General features: G+C 39.9%; 1 protein-coding gene across 9 annotated transcripts in view; it reads left to right on the top strand.

Annotated features, from left to right (window-relative positions):
- PDE1C (phosphodiesterase 1C) overlaps positions 1 to 19,614 on the top strand; it is a 648,442-nt gene that overhangs the window by 614,189 nt on the left and 14,639 nt on the right. For 6 of the 9 annotated variants that reach the window (XM_073899034.1, XM_025873104.2, XM_073899041.1 and 3 more), the window contains one exon: positions 14,143 to 14,211. The exons of 2 other annotated variants lie outside the window; for them this stretch is intronic. In XM_073899034.1, the coding sequence (XP_073755135.1) occupies positions 14,143 to 14,211 (69 nt within the window). Of the gene's footprint in view, positions 1 to 111; positions 7,046 to 14,142; positions 14,212 to 19,614 lie in introns of those variants that run through there. One more of the 9 variants, XM_073899037.1, reaches the window with a different exon arrangement.

The raw sequence follows: 19,614 nt of genomic DNA, 5'->3' as shown, positions 1-19,614 counted from the left end.
CTTTTTTTTTTTTTGTTCCACAGATTTTCTTCTCCTCAGACCCGGAGGGTGGAGAAGGGTGGGGGGGAAAGGCAGCATTGACACTTTTCTTTTTCTTTTTCTTTTTTTCAGATTCAGAAGAGTAAAACACACCTCACATACAATAAAAGAGGCTGCCAGTGTCTTGCATCATTTTAGCTGAGCTTCATTCTCCTTCTCCTCCTTCCACAAAGACCCATATCTGGGGAAGGTGTCCAAGTTTCAGAAACAAGCCCCCCCCCCACACTTGGCCTTCCCTCATGCCACCTCCTTCTAAGAGACGGCTCTCTGGGAGCTGGTTTGAGGTCTAAGAACTCTGGGGAAATCCTCCCCCAGGCAAATAAAACAACTTGAGCTTTTTGCACAAACAGAAACAAAACATGAAGGGACTTCCTCAGAATTCTTTGCTAATGCCCTGGCTTTCAAGGCACCTGTCTGGCCTGATGAGGATGGACATCCTGGATATGCTGAGGGCGGCCTGAAAAAGCCACGTGCAGAGTAATTGCCATTTTACTACTGTCGATGCCGTTCCTTCAAATTGTTATTTTTGTACTGGCTACTGATGGTGGATACAGCTGTGCTGGCCCTTCATCAGCTAAGAGGATGATTCCAGTCTCTGGTTGTTCCTTTCCTGAGTCAGGAACATTCTTTTTCTCCAATTTTCTTTCAGACTTAAAAATTATTCTTATGCTTGTCTTTCCATTTATATATGAAATTCTTTTTTTTAAAGAGATTATCCTATAGGACTCTTTATTTGTAAATGCTTAATTTATCTGTGCATTCATTAATATAAACCTGAATGTATCCGCTGATGACTATACTATTTAGGTGGGAGACACATTGTTTTCATTGGGTAGCATCCATGACTAGGTGGTTACTGAAATTTTTACCACTGGCCAGTCCTCTTCTTTTGGATATTTACGGTTTCACTTAATCACTCTTCTTTCTATTCAGGGAAGTGCTAAAGGAATTAGTATCAGGGAGATATGTCAAATACTTCTTCTCATTTTAGTGAGTCTTTAAAAATTACACATAGGAGATAATTAATAGCACAAATCAAAAGAAAGATTCATGGATGTAGCGTGGAAAGAGAATAAAGGTACACCCCCCGAATCCAAGTCGAAAATGGGATCCAGTGGGGTCTAAGTAACAGTTAATGTTATGAGTCTCAATGGTGTGATTTGGATAAAACTCATTCTTAAAAGGTGGTTATGGTTCACAAATCTTTGAGTCCTTCCCAAGGGGAAACCCCGTGAGTATGCTGGTGATGGAGTGGGGTTAGTAATAGGGAGAGAGAGAGAGAGCTAGATGGTAGGTTTAGGTGTATTCCCCATTGCAGATTGAATTTCTACATTAAAAACACCCAAACAAACATTTAAAGAATCTTCTTATTACTAAAGCAAAATGTTGCTATTTCTTCAGACAGAAAGAAGACTGTGTATGTAGTCTACAGGGCCTCTCGCCTCACTGAAATATTCCCCAACAGAAAGATCTGAAGAACTCTTGTGTAAAATGCCCAGTTTGTACTGATACTTAAACACTGTTCTTTGGTCAGCTTTACATTTTGCCTTGTAATAACACATATTTTTCTGTTGCTCCCTATGCTTCTCTAACAGTAACCACAGTAAATAATGTGGTCACAAATTCAAATCAGGGGCCCAGTGGTCAAGTAAATGAGTAGAGCAAGCCAGGTAGTATCAGAGTTATTGTGATCAATGGCAATTGGTACCAGTGAGGCAGTAAGGACTGTGAGGAATTGGAGCTTTCTGTATGTTGAGGCGTGTGTTGTGGAAAGGGGGCAGTTACTAATCAGCAGCAGGATTAGTGCTATGTAGGAATGGGGTTCCTAGGTACCTAGGATTTATATAAACCCTCTCCAAATTTTTAACTATTGGCAACGAGTTCAGAAATCTCCAAAGACTGTGCTGGTCAAAAAAAGCATGCCTATGACCTGCACTCCATCCATGGGACATCAGTTTGCAAACTATGCTCTTTGAGGTGGTATGGTTTTGTATAGGAATGAAATACAACCAGGGCATGTCAAATTTTTCATCTTGGAACCTGAACATTTTACCTCATTTCTGTTCTGTACTTTTGTATGTAGAGCTTTGCAGCTGGTCAAAACAGAAAGCTTACAACTTCCCTTTTATACTCTTAACAAGTAAGACTAAACAATATCTGAAAAAGAAACAGGAATATAGCCATTTTTTTTTCTAGCAACAATAAAGATGGTAATGTTTTCCACTTGCTTTAAGTCATTAATTCACTGAAAAAGAATGGGAAGAGAGTTTCATTCAGTATAGAACTCTGCTTGGAATTCTCAGTGTGGAGAAGCAAAACTCCATGTAACTTATCTTTGAATCCTTAAAAAGTATTTTGAAGGGACATTGAGTAAAACTGCAAAATTATCTACTTTTTAAAAATATAAACCAATGTATTATTGTAGTATACATTAATACTGGAGTTGATAAAACATTGAAATTAAGATCCCAAGTCAGTATTGACTGGAAGAACAATATTTCCAAAGCGCTGGTGCACTTTCTTGGTCTTTTTGTTCTCTTGAAACAGCTTCCAAAGGAGCAGTGATATGGGACACACATTCTTCATCACATGGAGTCTGGCATCTTACTCAGTATTACACTGTCATGTCACTTAGAAAGCAAGGGCTTACACACCTGAATTAAGAATTGACCAGTATGGAAATTTTCATCTCACCCAAAAGTGGAGAGAATAATACAATCTTCCCGCTATGCAGCCCCAACAAACCATAAAATTGTTGCCATTCTTGTTTTAACTATTCCCTCACATGATTTTATGGTGGAGTATGTTAAAGATCCAGATGTTTATTATTTCATTAATAAATAATTAAGAGGTTTTCAACATACATGGGGGACAAATAAAGCTTTGGGTAAAATTGGAAAAAAAAAAAAAAGAATTGACCAGTATGTGGAGAAAGCAGTAGGAACAATTCCATCATTGACAAACCACAATGTCTACATGTCCCTACGCGGAACACTTTTCAAATGAAGCTGACTCTAAAGTTTGGGTCCCTGTGTCACCAAAGAGCTCCACATCCAGGTTTTGTGGATGAGGTATGTTTTGAGGCATAATGACTGATCCGTAAGGAAGTCTTTGTTCCATCTTTTATTCATGCCAACCTTTCTTAGGTTATGAACCCTAATAACTTATGGCAGCAGGCAAGAGACTCATTTCTAACCCATTAAATTTAAATGGATTTTCTTCCATTATCCATTTCATTCTTGGAGCTTTTAAAAACTATTGAAAACATCTGACAGGATCCCATTAAGGACCTGATATACTTAAACAGTAAAATAGTATCTAAACATCTGAGAGCCAAAGAAGAATCTAGTGTACCTGTTTATTTCATTTGCAGAACTAAATTCATTGTATTATATTTTCCACCTAGAACCATACCTTTAGTAAATTAGAAGAGTGAACAAGTCAAGAGCAACATTATGATGGGATGTGAGGCAGAATGCAGACAGATGGAGACCAATTTTGTAATCCGTATTTTGGGAGTAAGAATACTGGTCTTTTTGTATCACTTCTGTCACGGATCACTTTTCTTTAGATAGATAGATAGATGATAGCTAGAATATATATTTTCTTCTATTCTTCACCTTTGAGCAGAGACTTACATGATAAACGACTTCATAATGTCCCCTGTGGACTATGGGGAGAAAACAAAAGAAAAAAAGCACTAAATCTTTTTCTCATAACAAGAGAGAGAAGATTCTGAGATTAAAGCCTATGTATGCAGTATTATGTCCCCAATAAAGGGGATTCCAGTTGGAAACTTTGTTCTGATTCTGAGATCCCCACACATCCCAATAGGAGTTGCAGTGCTGCGCTAACCCCCCCCCCTCCCAAGAGGGCCCAGCACAGAGTCAGCATTCAGGAAGCAGGTACACAACTGTCCAGCTGCATTCCACTATCCACCTGTGAGTGCCAACGAAGCCCAACATCTATATGCCAAGCATATCACTAAAGGCTTACTTTCTAAAGATATGCAGACATACCCTAGTGACATCAGTAGCTTATCATAAGGGATAGAAATTGCAGGTGGTTTGGGGGAAAATTGTCAGAGCCAAGTTTATAAAAAATAAATAAAAAAGTGAAAACCTCTCTATGGCTTTTAGGTCTAAGAAAAATAAAATAAAAACAAAACAAAACAGGATTTATCGGAAATTGCTCTTCCAAAAGGGCTGATAACACCAATCTATATGAAATACCAGTGGATTGATTTATAATCCAAGTTGAAATAGTTAAAATCCAAAGTGAACCATCTTGCAGCAAATAGGAGACCCTATATGTGCAGCGTGGGAAATCATTGCCCAGTTTTGCTCTGCTGATATTATGGTGGGTACAGCACTAAACCACAGCAAAATTGGACATTAAAGAACATAATGTTGCAACAATGATGTTATATTGAATCTTATGTGTGAATAAATGGAAAGTAATACTTATGATTCATCAGTATTGCTCCATCATTAAAGGCCTCATTATCACTTAGAAAATGAACTTAATGAAAAAAAATGTAATGAACAGCACAATATTTCTATGAAACATCCCTCTGAGAGCCAGGGACATATTACCTGCCAAGAACAGATTTCAGTTGTTAAAATTTCCTCTCGCCAAAGACCCTGAGCATTGGAGGTGACAGTACAATTAGAATGGTAGCAGAGCCACCTAGAACATTTGACAGAGTTCAGTTAATTTGGGTTCAGAGAGGTTAGAAAAAAATGGGAAGCAGTCCTCTGGATGTTCTCATTAGACATTTGTAAAAGACTGCGTCTTCTCCAGGAAAGTCTGCCATCATCAAGAATTGTTTCATTGAAAGAACAACTTGCTTTTACATTAAACAAGAGTGGGTACAGTGGGGGAGACCTGGACTGAAAAATTCATGAAAGTCAATTTAAACATTATTAATTCCTTGTTATTTTAACTAATCTGCCCCCACCTCTCCCATTTTTCACTAAAATATTGCAGATGTATTTGAGGTGAATTTACATTTATTCTAGTTACTGTTCCCAAGTAGAAGTGGATCAACACTGGCCATGGCTGGCTTCCCTCAATGAACTTGGACCCAGCCTAGACTGCTATCCCCTGAGCCAGGAGGAGCAGGGGTTGGTGTGGGGGCCCTTTCATCTCCCTCAGGGCACACTTATTCAACCTCCTTTGGGAAGATCGTGCATCTCTGGGGATAAATGCTGGCTGGAGCAGGCCAGTTGGTGCCCTCATGAAGGCCCTCACCTTTGGTCAGCTTCAGCCATGATCACTGAACTTCACCCATGTATTTTCATTGGAGCGGGCTTCTTAACCTGCAGGAGCATTTCTCTGTCAGGTTATGGTGCCAGATAATTCATTTAAAATAAAACCTGCATGGAGCACTGGATGTTACACACAAACAATGAATCATGGAACACTACATCAAAAACTAATGATGTAATGTATGGTGATTAACATAACATTAACAAATTAAAAAAATAAAGCCCATTAAAACCCAAAAGCTATGGATTGGCTTTTAAATAGATTGCCCTGGAGGCACATTATTGTAGAGTCTTTGCTTCTCTGCCATGATCTATCTTGGGGTAGGTATTTGTATAGTTGTGTCCTTGCCTTTGAGTGAGTATATGTGTGATGGTACAGAGACAGAGTCACACACTGATATACATAGATTTATAGTAAAAACCTACAGCTGTAGGTACTGTCCAGTAGCTGATTCTAGAGATAGAACTGTAGAGTATACATTTTCCTTTTTTCTTGCTTTGATATTTTTATACGATTTTATATGCTGTAAAAAATTTTTTTAAAATATTTGCTATTTTCATTTGTAGAGCTTGGTTGGGTTTTTATCAGCTCTGGTGCCCACTGTACAGCCAGATTCCTCCCCCTACCTAATTTAAGGGTCCTCTCCCTTTTTCATACTTTTCTTTTACCTTTCCCTTCTTTTCTTCTCTCATTTTTCTATCTTTCATAAATTCCTTCTTTCGCCTCTGTCCAGGCAAGCCATTCTGCCTGTGGTATCATTTTAGCACAAGGAAACACACAATAATGGGGGAAAGAAAAGCATCTTCTTCCAGTGTAATTAACATGAGGAAATGTTGGGTGCCAAGGGTGAGGTAGGTAGTTGGGGAGTAGGGAATAGATTGGGGAAAGGAAGCAGGAGAAAGGAAATCCTCATGGGAGATCAGTTACCCAAAGCAAGGTGACTCACTTTGAGGCTAATGTAATGCCATCATGTTCCCTCAGTATAGAGCACAAACTTTGCCCTCACAGGATTTTTTCCCCTTAGGATGGCAGGTGCTCACCATGGGTCTATAGACCCTCTCCTGGTATGGGCACTGGCCCTATATGAATGGATAACTCAGCTCATCTCAGCCTTAGATTTTGTTGCTGTTCAGCTGGATTTGTGGGAGGTGTCTGGATTAATACCAAGAATGTTTAACAAGATTCAAAAGAGGGAGGAAAGCAGAACCAAAACCCCAAAACTCAGTCCAAATCATGCCAAATAAGTAGTTCTTTGGAGGGATAAGGAAGAGATTTCTGGATGTGTTCTGAGAATGGTCCTCCAAAAGGGAAGATGGTAAAATAGACTTGTGCTTATTTTTACAGCAGTGATAGAATGTACTTCCATGATGTAAAATAGGTCTCTAGCAGATAAAAGGCAGGTTGCAATTTACATTTGTATATCATAGGAAAAGAGAATGGCCATCGATTCTAAAGAAGAGTGTTCTGTTCCTGATGATGCTGGTTTGCGCTAAAACAAACTATTCAAATACCATAGCATCACACCTCCAAATGCAAAAATAATTCCTAAAGATTCATGTAAAACAGAAATGCTAAACTGCTCTCAATAAACTAAAGATGTGTTTATTGTAAATCTTTATTGCACAGATGAGGCTGACAGTCTGTTGATGTATAATTTCCCCCATCATCTAGTGATGAATAAGTACCTGTATGTTCTTCTGATTACCAAATAAAAACAATGAGTTAATCTCTCGGTTGGAATTTGAAAAATCACATGCTGTTTTTTTCTTTCTTTTCATGTTTTCCGTTGTTGTCTGTGTTCTGTCCCAGATATGGGGCTCTCCAAGAGCTCACTCAACCATCTGTCTCTTTTGTATTCCTCTGAACGCCACATAATACCCAGGTACCAAGTGCCTTTGCCTGCACAATAGAAGTAACATGGTAAAGCTCTGCTCATGTCATCTTTTTTGAGGGACGAGGTAGATGGGTTTATCAGAAGCTCCTTGGGGCTTAAGAAGTGTCAGCATTCATGAAATGAAGCTGGCCTCCATATGTTTAGTTTTCTTCTGGGTACGATGACATGGTGTGACAATCCTGTGATGCCAGTTTTCAAATTCCAAACTTTTCATCTTTCTTTCTCTCTTGAAAGGCCTACCTGGCAATATTTTCTTTCTCTCCATTGATGAACATAAGGAGTCTCACTTGGGAATAGTCATTACCCCTGTTTGTGGGAGTACTAGTGGTTTACATCCAGGATGGTACCCAGCCCGCCTCCTTCACGCCAGCCATGAAGAGGGATTTGTCTAGTGGGGAGGATGCATCTGACACAGATAGCACCCTCCTACCTGGGCCACCTCCCCATGCTATTCCTGCATAGTAACCCCACTGGATTATTACTCTGACAAAGGGGGCGTGAAGGTCCTCCAAAGTGGCTGTGTTTGCCATGCGTTGAAACATATTTTTTAAATTCTTTTTCTGAAAGCAGAAACGGAACTTAGTTGTTCTTAAAAATACAGAAAAGTATAATAAAATTAAATTCCCTTGTAATACCCTATCCAACAATCATTCACTGTCACTTCTTTCCTCATTTCCTTATGGGTTTTGCTCTGTGTTTTTACACAGTGGAGGCCATACAGTGCGGTATATTTACCTTTGTGTTACGGTTTGTTCACATAACATTGGATTATAAACACTGTCCTATTTAAAAAAAAAAAACCTCTTTGTAAGTTCAGTAGCAAAATAATAATTCATTTTGTGGCTCTAGCACAGTTTACTTAACCAACTCTCTGCTGTTGGACAATTAAGTTACATATTTTTATTTATTTATTTATTTTGCTGTTGTAAATCATATAGCAGTGGAGTTCTTTGTATATAAGGCTGTGTCGCATTTCCGAGTATCTCCATTGGACAAATTCCTAGATGTACAGCTACTGGGTCAAAGCTTGTGAACATTCCTTTGACTCGTCATTTGCTGGCCCAATTCCAAAGCATGTTCAAATATTAAAACAGCCATATTTAAAGAGCATACAGTGTTGCGTATCTGAATAGCTCTGTGGTTTTGGTCATTGTTCTTTGTGATGAACAGAGATCCAGTTACAAAGCAGGTGTAGTATTGATGGTGGGTGTATTGGGCAGGGAAAAAGTGTTATTAAACACTGTGAATACAGAGCTCTATTGATATACTATTGGAAAATGGCTCTTAGGGAAGTATGGATGGGTTTGAAGCCCTCCAAACTCCTTCAGTGATGCCCCAGCCCTGAGCAGAACGTGGACTTTTCTTGATACTCTTGTGTCAAGGATGGGAAGAAGCAGAACTGGGATTTGTTCTGAGGCAGCAGGCAATGGCTTGTTGCCTTCTGCTGCACCCCAAGTGGAACACAGAGAAGGTATTGGTAGATGTGCTGAGCCATAGAGATCAGAGGTTGTGGGTATCACAAAGGCAGACGTTGCAAAATGCTAAAAGAAAGGGATTGAAAATGCCCAGTAGGGTGATAGACGCTTTTCCTACTTCAGTCTTTCTGCACCACCTCTGCCCGTGGGATCTGCCTGCTTGGCGTTGTAACAACATTCCTATTGTTGCACCATTACTAATGATGATGCTTAATCTCAAGGGCTCTTAAACCACCCTTTCCTGGCAGGTGGTGCTTGGCTGTGCTCACCCTATTTTGCGGAAGGGAAATGATTTGTTTGACATCAAGCTGTGTTATCACTGGGGTTTACTGCTACCCTCTCGGCCCTGAGTCTTAGGTGTGTGTATCAGTCCCAAGGTTGGTTGTCACTTCCATCAATGTCCTCTGCTCCAGACTCTTGATGAATTGGATTCATTGCCCTTAGCTGAACCAACCAAGGACATTAATTTGAAATATCTGAAAGCTATGCGTTTGTCAAAAGATACTTCCAGTCGCACAAGCTGTAGTGATGACATTTCTGCCCCGAGCTGACTGATTGGGTTGTTTATTCTTTGAGCATTCACATGCTGTGGGTCAAGGACGATGTAATCTGTGACCTTAAAATGCTTATCTTCCAAAGATGACATATTAGCGACTTTCACACACACACACACAAACACACACACACACACCCCTTTCTTTCGAACATAAACTAATAATAAACACTATATTGCACCGCGCAGTTTGCTAAGCACTTGTACATGTGAACTGTTACTTGAGCCTCCCAATTATTAACTGAAATGAATGTTTTTAAATTTTTAGAGTTGAGGAAGATGAAGCTTGGCAATGGCAGCCCTGATGTAGTTGTTTATTCATGTTTTCGTTTTACCTACTTCATTTATAAAATAATTTGGAATTCTAAAATCACATAAACATCATCAATTTTTTTAAAAAAAATTAAGAAAGAAGAATAAAATCAGAGACAGAAAGTAGCTAGTGCAGATGGAGTAAGCCAAGGTAAATGTGAGCGTGCAGTCATGCAGGCTGAATAGGCCTCCCCAGTTCCCAGCACTATGTCATAAATTGGGTCTGAGTTTCCTGGAAACCTAAATAAAAATGAAAAGAAACCATGTACAAGATTCACATCATCCATGAGGATAAAGCACACAGGTTGTTCAGAAGCAAGAATGCTTCCCCTGATGACTGAAATATCTTCTATAGGTATTTACTGAGTGTGTGCTTCTCACTCATGGCCCCAGAGCAGGCTCAGCTGGGAGCCTGAGAAATGCCCATGTCTGGGACCCACCGCAGACCCACTAGGCAGCATTTCTGGGGGGAAGTGCCTGGCTCTTAGCATATTTTCTTTACAATTCCCCAGATGATCCTAATGTGTAGCCAGGATTGAAAAGCCCTGACAGTGAATTCCCAGTCACAGAGCAGCATCCCAAGTAGATTTCTACAATAAATCCTAGAGAGAGTTCTGTGGTTCCCAAGGCATTCTGTTGACATGGAACAGTAGGGCACATTTTGGAAGCTGATCTGGACCTAGATCTTCCAGCTCAGTCTCTGATGTTTTCCCTGGGAATGGGAGCGAGGGAGGGGGTAGAGGGGGTAAGAACATGAAACTTAAAGAAGAGTATTATTTCCACAAATGGAACTGCGAGTCAAGTGTAGGTAATTTGGTGGCTGTGGCATGGGAAATGGTTTCAGGAACACAGCCTCAGTGAATGGGGAGCCAGCGGGAGGTTGACTCAGACCCTAACCACCCCTAGTGGTCCATGATGTCACCTGAAGAGCTGGGGAAATCGCAAAAATGTTTATTCTATGTGTCTCCCCCCTGCTACCTGTTTGTGACTCATGATTAGGAGAGGCGTGGATGATTTCTCCCTTTTCCTGATATATTGGGCATTTCATCAAGCATAGAGAAAAAATAACTCCACGTGTAGAGGGCTTGCAGTTCTACTGTTCCACTGACCCAAGGCTCCCAGAGGTTCCCATGTCATTCAGCGTCTGCAAAGAACATACCAAAGGGATAAAAAAACTGCCTCAAGAAAAAGCCCTCAAACTGCAGACTTTTGGAAGATCACTGTAGGTGATTTTTTTAAAAAAAAACTGCACAAAGCATTTCTATGAAATCACCTGGTACTAGTGAATGTTTCTACGAGTAATAACACTGAAAGCTTATCATTCAGTGCTCTGCAAGTTTTCAAGTGCTCGCATAGGCAACATTACATTTGCTCTCTCAAGTTCTCAAGAGTATCCGTGGAAAGCGAGTGCCATGTTTTCCAGTAGTGAGATAAGAAAAAGGAAATTTCTATCACACACAATTTTCTAAGCCTGCCTGAACATCAGAACCACCTGGGGCACTTGTCAAACATCCAGGCCCTTCAGGAAATGCTGGCTCACCAGTGCTTGGTTGGGTCTGAAAAACTGGTTTAGTTTCTCCTTTTTGTTAAAATTATTGCTTAGGTTTTTCTTACCTTTGGCAAATTTAGGATAACTGCACTTGAAGGAAGTCTGGATAATAGATTTGTCAAAAAAGAACAAGAGTCTTGGGAAAAGTTTCTCTAGGTTTGAACTCTTAAGGATCTTGACTTAAATATTGTCCCAAACACTCAGTAGCTTTGTGCAAATTACTTAAACTCCTTTTGTCTCCAAATTCCACAAAATGGGAATTATTATTTTTCGCAACTTTTGTAATGTGATTTTTTTTAATTTTATTTTATTATGTTATGTTAGTCCCCATACATTACATCATTAGTTTTTGATGTGGTGTTCCATGATTCATTGTTTGCGTATAACACCCAGTGCTCCATGCAGTACGTGCCCTCCTTGATACCCATCACCGTGCTAACCCATCCCCCCACCCCCTCCCCTCTAAAACCCTCAGTTTGTTTCTCAGAGTCCATAGTCTCTCATGGTTTGTCTCCCCCTCCGATCTCCTCCCTTCATTTTTCCAAAATGGGAATTACTTTATCTTCAGAGAGTTAGTATCAGAAAAGATAACTAAGGTACATTTAAATGTCTACAACTAACATGGGGCTTAGAATATAGTAATTACCTGATGTGCAACAGTGACTATTACTAATGGCCACGTGGTCAAATTGTGAATCACCACTCTGAATAAAAAACCTGAACCCAGCCTCCATCCTAAAGCAATGGTTCTCAACTGAGGGCAATTTTGCTCCTAGGGAACATTTAGCATTGTCCGGGTCCAGGGGACATTTTTGATGATCACGACGAGGGGGTGCTACTGACACCTCATGGTCGAGGCAAGGAATGCAGCTAAACAGCTAAACATCCTACTATGTGCAGGACAGCCTGCTCCTACAGCCCAGGTATGCTGCTGTTGAGAAACCCTATCCTAAAGGGACAGTGAGACAAGTAAAATGTTTTGTGAGCAGAAGGATAAATGCTTTGAGTCATTGGCGTCCCCCTGTAAATGCAGATTCAGTGGGACCCAGAGGCATTTCTGGTGGATCAGAGGGGCTCTGGACAAGGTCAGAGGCATGGATCTGCCTCCTGATAGTGCCCCTGATCAGGGCTGACTTGTTACACCCAAGCCCACCATTTTTTGTATAGGATACAGCCCGGCCCTGACCCAGAGTATCACCTTGGGCAAATATTCTCACCTCGGGGTGTCTGAGACACCTCATTCTACCAATAGTCATTAGACCCATCTGGGGAACTTGTTGACATGCAAACTTCTAGCTCCATTCCCTCAATATTTCACTTTAGTAGGCTCAGGAAAGGGCCCTGGGAGCCGTATTTATAAAAATCACCTCAGGGACTTCAGAATCACAGTCATAGCCAGGCTTGGGCCCTCTGATTTCCCTGCCAACTCTGATATTCAGGGCATATACAAGCCCTGGACAATGGAGACACGAAGTTCTGCCAGATATAGCTTCTCTCACCTCATGCAAATTAACCATTTTTGTGGCTCTGAGGTATTTGGATTAATTTTGTGTTTTCTGTTTTTACTATTAGTCCTGCTCCCACTATGAACACCACTACCCCTATAGGGCCAATAATAATAATAGTTAACAACACAGACTGTCAAGGGTAGTACCCTGACCTTTAGGACTAAAATGAAACTGTCTCAAGCACCATCCTGGGTATATTTCTCCACGTCTCACCAGCGACTCTGGGTTCACTTCTAGCCCCAAGTTCCTGCTTCCCCTGATGTGGATCAGGCGACGGGTCATCTTGTTATCTTTTCCCATGACTGTGGTGACTCAGACGGTTTCTCAGTGAACACAACCTCCATAGACACCAGGCCTGTGTGTGCAAAGTAGACTTTACAAAAAGTTTGTGTAGGATCAGGGGACTTGTAGCACAAATAACCATAAATCACGTGTATCTTCTGTTTAAAAATTTTCTCAGCACTTCTGCGGGCTCAGACTCTAGGCATCTGCTATGTTGCTGGCTTCCGACGTCTAGGCTGCCTTTGCCCTGCTCTGGACGGCAAAATAAAGAGATGAATGAATGAACGGAAACTATTTGTATACATATATATATAAGACATATATATGTACCTGTGAATGTGTATATATATGTGCAGGTCTGTGTCTATATAACATATATGTATGTATGCGTGTATACACTTATACACACACACACACACATACTTCTATATTTATGTAAATGTTCTTTTGCACAACAACTCAGCCCTTCCTTCCTTTTGCTCTCCTTCCTGATCCTCACTCTGGGGTCTGTCTTGTCACTCCCTCACGGCCCACAAAGTCGTTCATAGGAACAGAGATAGATAATCCCTTTCCCAGTGGGAGTTATGATGCCAACTGCGGGAGCTCACGGACCACGCTGACCCAGCATTTGTGTGGCCTCCTGCACACTCTCATGTACAGTGGTCTCTTTCATCCTCACCGGAACACGTTGAGGTCATTTTCATTTCCCTCCTTTTGCAGATGAAGACCTGAGCTTTAGAAAACTCACGTTAATTGTTTGAGGTCCAATAGCGTGTAAAGGCTATAGGGACACCTGCCCCCCCCACCCACTATTCCTTGATTCTAAATCAAGAACTTTTCCATCCACAGCAGTTTTCTACCCTGGATGCACATAAAAATCATCTGCGTGACTTTAAAAATACTGATGCAGAGTTCCACCCTAGTACAATGAAAACAGAATCTGGGGGTGGCGCTCAGGCAACTATATTTAGAAAACTTCCATGGTGGATCTAAAGTGTAGCCCTGCTCTGTGGTGTGTTGGTCCCCAACATACCAACCTGCCAACCAGGAGACCAAGAGCCATCACGCGCACAGAAGTAAAGGCTGAGCTCCTGGCTCTTCTGGACCATGGGAAATGGGCTGCTCCCACGAACTCACCCAGATGTTGTTTTCAGACCCAAACATTTGGATCATTTGATAATGTTTCAGATCAGCATTCACCCGTCCAACAAGTCCATCCACGATCCTACCTTTCCTTACCCCTCTTTTCCTCTTTCCAGGCACAAAGAAGCGCTCTCATGGCTCACCAGCCCCAAGCACTAGCTCCGCAAGTCGCCTTACCTTGCCAGGTGGGTAAATGGCACTGCACCATAATTTTAGCAATCACAGGTAACAGAAAGAACCTGTTTGTCAGTCGATTTTGACAGCTGATAGACTGGGAATCTGGCCCCTTAACTATCTAGTCCACCCCACATTATCAGAGAGCTTTGCCTCTGTCATCAAGATTTGTAACTTTCCTTCAGGAATGGACATAATGTACTTATCTGTGGTTCATAATCTTTCCTGCTCATTGATGGGAAAGAGTAGAATCTTGTTCTTCCTGGATGTTCATCTGGACATGCTATGGAAGAAATTCTTTGAGAGACAGATGGTACAGGGGAGGGTGTGTGAACCTTTGTGAGAGACTTGAGTTCAAATCCTAGCTTTGCCTTGTTCACATTGTGCAAGCTCCCTACACTTACTCAGCTTCTCGGACCTCTGTTTCTCATGTCTGCGTGATGATAAGGACTAGAAATAATGCTTGTAAATTTAGCAGAGTACTCACTCGTAGCTAATCTCTACTACTGAGAAATATGGAAGTCATGTATGATCTGTACTGGGTACCATCTAACATTTACCAGAAATTTTTAAGCATTCATGATGATCCTGTGTAATTACTATTTAATATGAGGGGCACCTATTGGTCATTTCGTCTCCATGCATAGGCTTCCATTCTCTACCATAATTTAATTTTTACGAGTAAAATTGGGAAGAACACATTTGTTTAGGAGGAAAGAGAGGCCATAAATAGGGACATTTGCAAATTTGAAAAATAACAAAAATTATAAGAAAGAAAAATGTTAATAATGCTAGCACTCGGAGCTAACCAAGATTGCCCCTCCTTCCAATCTTTATTAAATACTTTTTCTCCTAGACTGCAATTATATTCTACATAGAATTTTGTTCCTTCCCCTTTGAAATTTACCTTTATATTATATTTCCCCCATGTTATTAAATATTAAAAAATATTTCAGAGACTAACGTTTCGTATTATACCACAATTTATTTATATATTCATTGATAAATTTGGCTTTTATGTAGCTTGCATTTTTGTTATTATAGATAACCTTATATTCCTGTACATAAATCTTCTTCTGAGTCTGTAAGTATGGATTTGAAATAGATTCCTTTAGGGAGGATTACTAGCTCAAAGACTTTGTACGTATTTAGGTTCTTGGTACATTATTGTCAAAGTGATTTCCAGAAAGGGAGTATTATTTTATACTTTTAGTGGTGAGTTTGCCTTTTACTATGTCTTGCTAATGCTAACATTAATACTTTACCAATTTGATAAGAAAAAATTATATTCATATTCAGTTTGCATTTATTTGATCATTTTTTAAAAGAACCTGTTTTCTAATGTTAATTTGTCTTTTACATTTCTTCTTTTGGGAATTGCCGAACCTTATCCGTTCTGAGAGGGACAGTGCCTTGCATTTTAGTCCCTCTGCAGTAGGAATGTTTTGCAAGCAATGTTGTGTTATAATTTAATGAGCAGCATTTTTTTCTTGGTTGTACATGAAGTAATAGTTCACTTTATAATCAGTTGCATCTTAGGTGAAATATAATGTGTATCTATTTGCTTTTCCAACCTCAACTTCTGCATCTTCCCTACCGCAGTCCAAAAACTGGACTCACTGTCCACTGAGTAGCCCCTGAGCTTTCTTGCCACTGTCAGTCTGCCTGGAATACTCTTTACCGTTTTCTTCTTCTGGATAATTTCTCTCTGTGGTCCTTCCAAATCATCTAGGTAGAATTAACAGTGACGTATAATGATTTGCTTGTAAACCCCTTTACTCATTGATAGGGGGCTTTTCCAAGGGTGGGGACTGTCTTTTTTTTTTTTTCCCCCAGTGCCTGTCAAGGTGACAAGCATACATTGGGTGCTCATTAATGTCTGTAAGACTGGGTATGTGGATATGTGAGTGAGAAATATCCAGTATCATTTATGACTATATAGAAGGCAACCACCTTCAGAAAAGACTCATTTGCAAATCTGGATTTGTACTAATTATCCTAACTTGCTTTTTAGTATTGATCAGACTTTGCTCTGTAGTCTCTGGAAGCCACTTTCATCTTCTTCCTGCTTGTGGTTTTGGTGTTTTTAGGACTAGAGACATTAGGAGGGAAACAGCTCCAAATCAACTCCAGTGTGCTGTGATGGTATTTGTTTTTCTCTGTAGGGTTATAACATTCCTGGGTCATGTGGCACCTCTGACATCATTCTGGACATCCACAATAATATACAGAGCTGACCTGGTTCCCAACTGCTATGCTGGGGACCTGTTGCTGGCCTGCCAGGTTTCCAAGGCTTATGAGTCAGAGTTACTGCCATCTTGTCTTTGGCCTTCATGTGACAGTTTAAACTGGTCCTAAAATAGGTGTCTTAGGCACTGAGTTCTGACCATTCCAAAACCTGTAGAAGTGGAGTGGGTAGTTCTCAAAACACTTGACATACTTAACTGTGCATTGTCTAGCAGACACCCCTCACATCACTCATTACAATGGCAGCTCGCTACTTCTTCCTACCTCAGGAATACCACATGTTGCCTCCCTTGACTCAAATGCCTCTACCATAAACTCTTGGGGTGTAGGCTGTCAAACAATTTAAAATATCATGTTTAAGGATACTCAAAGAGCCAGAGGGATAATAACCCTTGAAAAACAATACAACAAAATTGTGCAGGAAAAAAAAAAACCCAAGAACAGAGATATGCAAAAGAAGCAATTCAAAATCTGAAATTTTAAAAAGCAAACAAACATATAGTCATTGGAACTTAAGAAAGAAAAACAATGTGGAACACAGCTGAAAAGAGAATTAATGTTGGGAGTTAGTCCTTAGGACTTGAGAACAAACACAGTATAGAGAGGGAACCATATCAAAAATGAAAAAGCATGAACCATAAGACTTTTAGAAGATGATACAGAGATAAATCTTTATGACCTTGGATTAGGCAGTGGTTTCTTAGATATGACACGTAATACCCAAAGAAAAAATAGATGACACAACTTTTTTTTTTAAGATTTTATTTATTTATTTGACAGAGAGAGACACAGTGAGAGAGGGAACACAGCAGGGGGAGTGGGAGAGGGAGAAGCAGGCTTCCTGCGGAGCAGGGAGCCCAGCGTGGGGCTTGATCCCAGGACCCTGGGACCACGCGACCTGAGCCGAAGGCAGACGCTCAACGACTGAGCCATCCCGATAACACAACTTTGTTAAAGATAAAAACTTTTGTGTTTCAAGGGACACTATTAAGAAAGTGGAGGGGCACCTCCACTGGAAAGATATGTTTACACAGAGACTTGTCCACAAATATTCAAAGCAGTATTACTCATAAAAGCTAAAAAGTGGAGAGAAACTAAATGTCCACCAAGTGATGAATATATAAACCAAATGTGCTATATCCATACAACAGATTTTTTTAAAAAGATTTTATTTATTTATTTGAGAGAGAGAGAGCAAGAGCAGGGAGAGAGGCAGAGGGAGAGGGAGAGGCAGACTCCGCACTGAGCAGGGAGCCCGATGTGGGACTCGATCCCAGGACCTGAGACCATGACCTGACCCGAAGGCAGACGCTTAACTGACTGAGCCATCCAGGCGCCCCTACACAATAGATTATTATCTATTATCTATCTAAAAGACTGAAGGATTGATACATTCTACAGCATGGATGAATCTTGAAAACATTTTGCTAAGTGAAAGAAGCCAGGCACAAAAGGCTACACATTTTATGATGCCATTTGTGTGAAATAACCAGAATAGGCTTATCCATAGAAAGAGAGAATAGATTAGGGGTTTCTAGAAGCTTGAGGAGAGAGAAGAATGAGGAGTGATTTCCTACGGGTATGGGATTTCTTTTCATAGTGATGGAAATGTTTTGGAATTAGAGATTGGTGATGGCTGCACAGCCCTGTGAGTACAGTTAACTGAACTGTACGCTTCAAATAATGAATTTTGTGGCATGTGAATTATATCTCAATAAAAAATGAGAGAGCATGGAAGATAGATCAATGGCTCTAAAGACTCACCTTAGGTGGAAAATGCAGCTCAATTGCCATACATACCTAAATAAAACCAAATACATATCTAATGATATTGTGTGAGATTGCCTAAAATTACCTCAAAATGAGAAATTCCTAAATGCCATGGGAAGCTGGCTATATTCAAGCAGGTTGCTTATAATAAAATGACAACCAACTAATGGCGAAATTTGCATTGGTAATAGTAGATGCCAGAAGACAATGAGAATGCATCTACCATGTGTTGAGGGAAAGTAAGTCAATATATAATAGCTAAAATAGCTCAATTATTAGTTATGAGTGAAGGCAAAGTAAAAACATTTTCAGGTATACAATGACATGGTTTACCAGTTGCAGACTTCATTAAAAGAAAGCTTAAGGGATATACTTTGAAAGAAAGAAAAATGAACTCCAAACCAAGGTGTATCTTCTTGTATCTTGAGATACAAGAGTAAATGGTATACGCTTAGTCGCTAAGTGTCTGCCTTCGGCTCAGGTCATGGTCCCAGGGTCCTGGGATCGAGCCCCGCATGGGCTCCCTGCTCGGCAGGAAGCCTGCTTCTCCCTCTCCCACTCCCCCTGCTTGTGTTCCCTCTCTTGCTGTGTCTCTCTCTGTCAAATAAATAAATAAAATCTTTAAAAAAATAATAAAAAATAAAAAAATAAATGGTATACACACAAGTAAATAAAGCATGTTGGTAAATTTGAGCGAGTAATTATAAAAAAATAATGTCCAATTTTTGTGTTAAAATACGAAACGGAAGCTATAGATGGAAGGAGGTTTATTCAGTAGAAAGTTAAGGACTGCTAAAATCTATTTTGTGTTTGGACAGAATTTTGTAATTTTGTAACTTTTTAACACAAAAGATCATCAGTAAAGTAATTGATATATAGCCTATAACATTTAAATTGGGACCTGAACAACAACAAAGAAGGGGAATATAAAAATGTATCAACTTAATAGAAGGCAGAAAGGAAGAAAAGGAATAAAGAATGATTACAAGATTAGATAGTAGAATCAAATACAAAACAAAACCAAAATTAGAGAGTAGAATCAAATCCAAAAAATATCAGTAATAATAATTGCAAATGGCTTAAACTCTGATATTAAAATAGGAGAGATTATCTGATTAGATAAGGAAAACAAAACCCAGATCTATCCTGCTTTTAAGTGCACACCTTTAAAAAAAAATCTACAGAAAGTTTGCTAACATATGGCAAAATAAATTCTATGCAAAATTAAAGCTAGTTCTTTGAAAAACATTGGCCATTTTAACATCTGTATAGCAGTCTATTGTATAAATGAGCCACGGGATGTTTAATCATTCTCCTATTGATGGTTTTCATTTTTTGCTATTACAAACAATGCTTAATGTAATGTCCAACAAGAAAAGCAAGTTGCAACAAGATAT

Source organism: Callorhinus ursinus, unplaced genomic scaffold, assembly GCF_003265705.2.
Source record: "Callorhinus ursinus isolate GAN/ISIS: 27379988/994484 unplaced genomic scaffold, GSC_fseal_2.0 scaffold12, whole genome shotgun sequence".
Lineage (NCBI taxonomy): Eukaryota > Metazoa > Chordata > Mammalia > Carnivora > Otariidae > Callorhinus > Callorhinus ursinus.
Note: the sequence above shows the minus strand (reverse complement) of the source record. Positions and strands in the feature narration are given on the sequence as shown.